The sequence below is a fragment of the Tupaia chinensis genome, unplaced genomic scaffold (assembly GCF_000334495.1).
Source record: "Tupaia chinensis unplaced genomic scaffold, TupChi_1.0 Scaffold000047_1, whole genome shotgun sequence".
In the NCBI taxonomy this organism is placed as follows: Eukaryota; Metazoa; Chordata; class Mammalia; order Scandentia; family Tupaiidae; genus Tupaia; species Tupaia belangeri.
The window spans coordinates 1,043,525-1,051,314 of record NW_006159505.1 but is presented as its reverse complement, the minus strand read 5'-3'; the positions used below and the strand labels follow the sequence as shown (position 1 = coordinate 1,051,314).

Sequence of the window (7,790 nt, the reverse complement as noted above, 5' to 3'; positions counted from 1 at the left end):
TTTGCCGGCTCCGGGCTGGGGCTGGAGCGGCCTCCTCGCCACCACCGCCAGGGTGAGTACGGGGATGGGTGTGCCAGACCGCCGGGCAGCCTACTGGGGGAGAGCTCGGCCACGCGGTCTGGCCTCCGCTGGGCCAGGCCCCAAGCTCTCGGGGTCCTGGTGCCAGCCCTCCTCCGGCAGGTACTCGATCCCAGCGCGGTTGCTTTCTGGGCTCGTTGTGCTGACACTCCCCCCTCCCCGGCCCGCGACATGGTGCTGAGTACGCTGTGCTAGATCTCTCCCTTCTTCAATCCACAGGGACCTCCTGAGCAAGATTCCCCGTAGGTGCTGAAGATGGAGATGCAGGGGGCTCTGGAACCCCATAAAATAGTATACAGTCCCGGCCCTGCCAGTTTTTAGCCTGTGACCTTGTGTAAGTGTTTTGAACCTCCGTGAACCTCAGTTTTTTCTTCCGTAAAATGGAAAAAATATAGAGACTTTAGCGTATCTCATATGAAGATTCATAACACAATGTATAGTATGTCAAGCATGGAGCAGGGTGCCCAGTGCTCAGGGTGCCAGTGTGTGGATTAGGACTGGAGGCTGAGAAGATCTCCAGGGACTTTGGAGATGAGGCGGAAATACTTCCAGAAAGCTATTTTCACCTAAGAACCTGGGAGGACGTCAGAGCTGTCTGAGGGCTGCACCTTTGCCCTTGGCTATGAGCTCCTTCTTTGGTGGAGAGGCCTTTTCTAAACCCTTGTTAGAAGGAAGACCAGGCACACCTCCTGGAAGTGTAACAGGCTCTCCCTTGAACCTCCCCATCACCCTCCTGCTTTGAGGAGTGCCTATTCAGTCCCTAGAGATCTGGTCTTTAGTTAGGAATCCTAGGGGTTCCTGAGGGATCTGGAATAGCTGACTTCAGGTGGGAATTGGGAGGGGGGAGAAGGGGTTAGAGCTGGTGCCATTGCCGGGTCTGCGGGTGTGTGCTGGGTGGGAAAAGTGCTCCTGACCTAGAGTCCTGGAGGACTTGTAACCCATTTAGGGATGATCTATGTGTTTGATCTGGGAGGGCCACTAGAGCCACTTCCAAATTTCCGGTGAGATCCCTGACTCCTAAAAGAGAAAAAGGAACTTGAACAGTTAGGGCAGGCTGCCTGATTGAGCCTGGCAGAGAGGTGGGTGGGTGAAGATGGATGAAAATCCAAAGGTGGGTCCTCCTGCATATTCTGGAATGCCGGGAGGCTGGTCTTAACTGAGGCCAGGGTTCTTCCTGAGGGTGGAACTAGAGAATACTGAGGGTGGAACTCGGAAGAGTTGGGACTTGATTTGGCAAGGCCTTTGAAACCAGAAAGGCAGGTTCTTTTTTTTTTTTTTTTTTTTTTTTTTAATGCAGGTTCTTTTATGTATTTGGAGTCAACCCTAGATTGGCAACAAAAGTCTTAAGTTCTAGAGATGGCTTTTCCTCAGGTTCTGCACGATGCTTTGAGAACAGGCTTTCTGTGTGTTGGTTTCTCTGTCTTCACAAGGAGAATGACTGATGAACTCAGCTCTGTAGGATTTGGTTTTACCTTTTATTCCTCCCTTTTTCCCTCCAGTCCTAATTTGACCTTTCTGCCCAGAGCTCTGACCCGTAGAGGAAGGAGTCAAGGAAGGCCAAAGTTACAGTGTGTAACTTCTTAGGCCACGCAATCTCCCTACTCCTGGCTCTTTCATCTATTTGCTGTGTGACCCTGAGCAGATTCCAGCCTCCCTCAGCTTCTCTTATATACTGAGGGAGGCTGAGCTAGGATTGTTGGGGCATACTTAGCTATTATACTTGCTGACCTTCAATATTCTTGTCTGTGGGAGAGGTCACAGTGCTCAGGAGCCATCACCTAGTCTCAGGATAGGGGTGCACAGTCCCCCAGGCACTGAGAAGCCTCCGGAAGCTGACCAAGCAACTCTCTCAAACAGCAAGCCCAGGCTTATGCCAGGCCTGATGCTGCAAAGCCTTTCACCCTCAGAGCACATGAGGCAGCAGGTGGGGCCAAGCAGGGCCAAGCAGGGCATCCAGGTTCTTTTGGCTTCCATGGAGTCCCCGCTGCTGTGGACTACAGTGCAGACAAACAGAGCACACAGATCCTGAGAGGGGACTAAAGGTGCAGGAGGGCCCTGGGCTGGTGGATGAAGTGCTGAGCTGATGAGAGGCCCTGAAGCCTGGAAGCAGGGCCTGAGACTCAGAGGCCTGGGAGAGGAGAAAGGCCATTCAGACCACGGGTAGGTTTTAGGTTCTCCAAACAAGGAGAAACCAGTTAAACAGCTTCTGTAGTCCCAGACCTGTCGAGCCAGGCAGTGGAGTGAGTAAAAGGTATTCCAATGTACTGGAATGTGCTTTATTTAGCACAGATTTGGTTCATTGTCTCCCCTCTGAAATTGAGGTTATTATCCTGGGATTCTAAGTCATTCTTCCTTGTCCAGGGCAGGAGCTGTCCAAGTTTAAGTGGCTTCCTTCTCAGACTCCCCACCCCATAGCACAGCTAAGTTTAGGACTGAGAACAAGCGCTGACTTCACCATCGATTCCCAGTCCTACTGCCTGGGGCCCTGACAGCACGCCACTCCATCCCCAGGTCTGACAAGATGTACCAGGTCCCACTGCCGCTGGACCGGGATGGGACCCTGGTCCGGCTCCGCTTCACCCTGGTGGCCCTGGTCACGGTCTGCTGTCCACTTGTCGCCTTCCTCTTCTGCATCCTCTGGTCCCTGCTCTTCCACTTCAAGGAGACAACGGCCACACATTGTGGGGTAGGGCTTGGGGGGACTGATTCCTTATATACACCCCATCTGAATCTTTTTTCGGATCTCGATTCTATTTTAACAGCATTAGCTAGCTCTCCAGTGGGGTCTATCAAACACGCTGAGCTGCTGGGGGGCTACCAACAAATTGAGACCTCAGGAATTAGTCTCCGTCCACCTTCCATGAAGGTTCTAGGGGCTGGGAACACTGAAGTTGCCCCCCACCCTGAACCCAGAGCCCAATTCTTACTTTATGGAGGGGCAGATTCAAGACATCTATGGTTTTTTGGAGGGGGTGGTGGAAGGAGAATAGGACTGGGCTGGGGGCATTGGGCATTTTATTGTGGCACTGTGGACTTGTACCTGTCTTCAGGGGGTTTGATTCTGTATATGTGTGTGCATGTGTGACTCTGAGGGATGTGATGGTATGTGATGACTTGAGTGCAGTAAGTATATAAGAGAAATGATATCAGGCCAGCCATTGGGCTAATGGGCAAGGGAGCTGGATCCCACATGGCTGACAGCGCAGTTCAAGTCCTGGATTTGATAGCTTCAAAAAAAAAACAAAATAAAACAAAAAGAAAGCAAATCATGTCGGGCATGTGTGCATGTGTGCCCAAATCCCAGAAGGAGAGAAATTGAGAAGAGATTGCAGTGTGACCATTCCCCATGGCAGGCACTTTCTCCCTCACCCCTTCCTTGTCTCTCTGACAAAAAACAAACAAACAAACAAAAAAAACCAAAAAACTTGTTCCTGTCTGTATGGGGACCTGATTATGGGCTTGTGTACATGTTCTTGGGTGGGTCCCATGCCCTCTGAAGTTCTGTGGATGACTGTTTATCATCTGAACAGGGATATGAGATGCTGGGTCAAATGGAAAAATGTAAGAATTCTTTCTCTTTAGGCTATTGGGCCAAATGGGGTGAAACCTGTGTTGACCTCTGTTACATTCTTAGCTCTGACACTGACTTTGCATTACCTGGGACACAGGGACCAAGCCTTAGTTTCCCCATGTCTAAAGTGAGGCTGATAATTTCTGTCCTTTTCAGCGCTGGTATAGAGCTCTAGATAGAGGAAGGATGGAAAAGTGGATTGTGGAGTGTGAAGGATAAGGAGCAGAAGAGCGAAGAGGAAGAGATTGTCAGGTTAGAAGATGAAGTAGGAGATAAAGGTGGCCTAGAATCTGTAGGTGGAAATGAGGCAGAGTTCCTGAAGAGAGCTCTGGGGTGCCTTTGTGACTTGCTTCAGAGAGAGCTCCGGGGTCCCCACATTCCTACAAAGAGCATCTGCTCCAGAGAAAGAGCTAGGATTTAGCAGTGAGGTCTAACTGGGAGTATGGGGTGGAGGCCCACTTGTTTGGTTCATATGACTTGAACTTTTCCCTCCTCCTGATTAGTCAGTAGGTAGACCTGGACCTTGAACTGTGGGCACCAGCATGATGAGATTTAGGCTGGGCTCTAGCAGAAGGAACAGGACCAGAGAAAAGAGAGTGACCAGGTGACCTGAGGGTAGGATCACTGTTTTCTGACCTAGTACATATCTCAGATAATACATCAAATATTCCTTTACTTTGGCCAACTTCTGTTCATCCTACCCTGCCCAACTGTCTCTTCCTCTAAACAGTCTTCTTTAGCCTCCTTTGGGCAAACTTAATTAGCCCTTCCTCTGATACGTATGGTTCTTTATGTTGTCTCTCATACAGTTTTACCATATCATGTTTGTGTCTGTGTTCCCCATCAGGCCAGGGTTTCCTTGAAGGTAGGAACTACATCTGATCTAGAAAGTATTAGTTGAATAAATGGGTAGGACCTCCCCAGCCCAGTTCCCTGGGAAAGGAAGGCATGGATAAGGCAGTCATAGTCCAAACAAAATGACATTTTACAGCATATGGAATTAAACCGAAAAGGCTCTTATTGCCGTTGGCTGACCCCAAGGGCTAATAGGATCAAAAACCTCAGCATATTTTGTATACCTATTACCCATCTTGGCATACTAGTTAGGGAACTAAGGCATAGCTAGTTGCTGGAGGGGTACCTAGCCCTTTTGAATCATATTAGGCCCTATGAGTATTTTGTCCCCACTCCTTGGGATTACCCTATTAGAGCCACTAGGGGATTTTTTTTTTTTTTTGAGAGGTTTTTGCTATAGGGTGCATGCGCTCACCAGAAAGAGAGACAGAGAGAGAAAGCGAGAAATCACCCCCCCGGAGGGATGGCCACATTGCAATCCCTTCCCTTCCATTCTCCTCTTGAGATCTTAGACACATATGCACACATGCCCAGAGTGAGTTTAAGCCACCAGGTCCAGGACTTGAACTACAGTCAACGACATGGGAGTCTAGTGACATAGCCATTACGCCATCTGCTAGTCCCAATACTAGGGGATTTTCATATACACTCTGAATTTCCCACTCTAGAGTATCCCAGGAATGGCAAACTCTAGTGAAATAACATTTTATTTATTTATTTTTAATTTGACTAGAGAGAGACAGAGTGAGAGACAGAGAGAGAGAGAGACAGAGAGAAAAAGTGAGAAAGCTGGCCGCCAGATCTGTGACTCGCACCATGGTCAGCCATGTGGGAGTCCAGCACCCCTAACCACCACGCTACCTGCCGGCCCCAACATTTTATTATTATTATTTTGGAGAGGTTTTTGCTATAGGGCACGTGTGCTTGCCAAAAAGACAGAGGGAGACAGAGAGACAGAAAGCAAGAAATCAGTCCCCAGGGGCAATGGCCACGCTGCAATCCCTTCTCCTCTATTCTCCTCTTGGGATCTTGGGCACGCACGCACATTCGCCCGGCGTGAGTTTGTCACCGGGTCTGGGACTTGAACCACGGTCGACTACATGGGAGTCCAGAGATGTAGCCATCATGCTATCTGCTGGTCCTCAAATATTTTATTATTAAGAAAAAATTAAAATATTTTATTATGGGGATCAGCAGTTGGCGTAATGGTTATATTGCTGGACTCTCACATAGTTCACTGCAGCTTGAATCCCAGACCTGCTGACTTAAAACTCACACTGGGCACGTGTGTGTATGTGCTGAAAATCCTGAGAGGAGAATAGAGGAGAAGGGATTGCGACATGGCCATCCCTTCTGGGGAGCTGAGGGGTGATTTCTTGCTTGCTGTCTCTCTGGTGAGCGCACGTGCCCTATAGCAAAAATCTCACTCAAAAAAGTTATTAATAAAAATTACTGTTGTTTGTTAATAAAAACAACCTAGTTTGACAGACTTATAATTGGTGACTTTGACTCTGGTTGTACATCCTTGGTAATGGAAGAGTTTCCTTCCTCCCCAGGTTGCCTATTTTAAGGAGGTTTCTTAGTAACTAAGAATTAGCAAGTTCTTTCTTTTTTATTTTTTGAGAGAGATGTTTGCTATAGGGCTCTTATACTCGCTGGAGAGAGAGAGAGACAGAAAGCGAGAAATCATCCACCAGAGGGGATGGCCATGCTGCAATCACTTCTCTGCCATTCTCTTCTTGAGATTTTGGGCAACCACGTGCACAGGCCCAGTGTGAGTTTTAAACCACTAGGTCCAGGACTCAAACCATGACTGAGTATGTCGCAGTCCAGCAATGTAATCATTATGCCATATGCTGGACCCCAAGAAGCTCTTTCTTAGAATGAACATACACTCTCTGGTGAACCAATGCCCTGCCCCTGGTTCTGCTTTGATAACCACAAAGTTATTCTCTCTTCCTGGCTTCAAGTCAGCTCTACAGAGACAAGAAGGCAGTAATGGGGTCCCTGAGTCTGTCTTTTAGGTAGTATAATTCCAGTTCCTTCAGGCCATCCTCACAGGACAGGGTCTCTAGGCTTTTTCCTACCTTGAAATTTACCCTTGGTCTTGGTCCAGTTGGTCACTGTGTGCTGGTCACTGTGTGCTGGACTCCAGGTGGCCTGGGCAGGAGGCAGAGCAGGACTGTTCATTCCTATTACTGTTTATAGACCTCTGTTGATGCAGCCTGAGCTGCCATTGGCTCTTTCTGCACCGGTACAAGCTGGACACTGGTATGTCATATTCAGGCCTGTCTAGATCTCTTTGGATCCCGATTCTGTTCTCTCAGGATTAGCCAATTCCCTAATGAGACCTTACAAACATACTCGGTCTTGCTCCAACAAAAAAGGGTCAGATCCTGTTCTGCTTTTTCTCATTCCCTTCCTATAAATCTGCCTATATCCTGGTACATAACCCTCAGAAAGGCCCCCACCCCCATCCCTGGCAAGGAAACTGTAGGCTGACCTCAGCCACTATCGCTTCATACCTTTGCAGAATGTTCCCGGATTTATGACATGGCCTTGTTGATCCTGGGAAGGCTATGTGCCTGGGCAGGCGTGAAGAGTTGGACTCTGTGGGCGGGAGGGCAGGCCCTGAGGAGCTGGGGGTGGGACCCTCCACCCTTAGAACAGTCTCAGTCTGGCTAGAGCCCTCAACCCAAGCTCAGGATTCTTCAGCGCCCAGTGTGAGTGTCGCTTAGTGAGCCTCTCATTCCGCCCCACCCCTGATGCGGAGCTGGACTAGTGGACTGGATCTTCTTAATGGAGGGAAGTATGAGTCCCAAGGGGAATGCTGAGCAGATACAGGTTGTGGGGCTTGCGGCTGCCAACAGGGTCCTAGGCCATTTCTGTTTGCCCCAGCTTGCCCCAGAGGGGATCCCAACTTCAGCAGTCATGGTGGTCAGGGGTTGCCAGGAGAGAGAAGGGTATGGGAAAGAAGCCCAGCTCCCCGGGTCTGGATCTGACCTGGACAGAGGTTTCCTGAATCTAGTCTAGCACAACTGACTCAAGCTGAGTGGAGAAAGTTCCTGTGACCCCTCAAACCTTGGACTGTATCCTTAAGGAGGACTGTGTTCACAAGGAGATGGGGATCTGGGCCTCCAAAGGGACCCTGTATTTTGGGCTCAGGGGACTGCTGGCCTGAGGCGTGGATTATTCAGAGCCTGGGGGTGGGATGACTGGTAGCCTGTGGCCCCCTCGAAATAGGTTCTTAGGCACTCCCAGTGTTCCTGGTTGAACTTGGGTGAAG

The 7,790-nt window shown here is 49.4% G+C and overlaps 1 protein-coding gene and 1 long non-coding RNA gene across 15 annotated transcripts in view; one reads left to right on the top strand and one right to left on the bottom strand.

The window, feature by feature from the left end:
• Positions 1–7,790, top strand: part of PGAP2 (post-GPI attachment to proteins 2) — a 48,732-nt gene that overhangs the window by 21,107 nt on the left and 19,835 nt on the right. For 10 of the 14 annotated variants that reach the window (XM_027773940.1, XM_027773924.1, XM_027773945.1 and 7 more), the window contains 2 exons: positions 298–412; positions 2,590–2,764. In XM_027773940.1, the coding sequence (XP_027629741.1) occupies positions 2,631–2,764 (134 nt within the window). In that variant the 5' untranslated portion in view covers positions 298–412; positions 2,590–2,630. Of the gene's footprint in view, positions 53–297; positions 413–2,589; positions 2,765–6,656; positions 7,228–7,790 lie in introns of those variants that run through there. The other 4 variants (XM_027773939.1, XM_014590398.1, XM_027773946.1 and 1 more) reach the window with 4 other exon arrangements.
• LOC114008797 (uncharacterized) overlaps positions 6,603–7,790 on the bottom strand; it is an 8,867-nt gene continuing 7,679 nt past the window's right edge. The window contains exons 2-3 of the long non-coding RNA XR_003550296.1: positions 7,030–7,114; positions 6,603–6,664 (exon numbers count right to left, since the gene is read on the bottom strand). This is a non-coding gene — a long non-coding RNA (uncharacterized LOC114008797). The remainder of the gene's footprint in view (positions 6,665–7,029; positions 7,115–7,790) is intronic.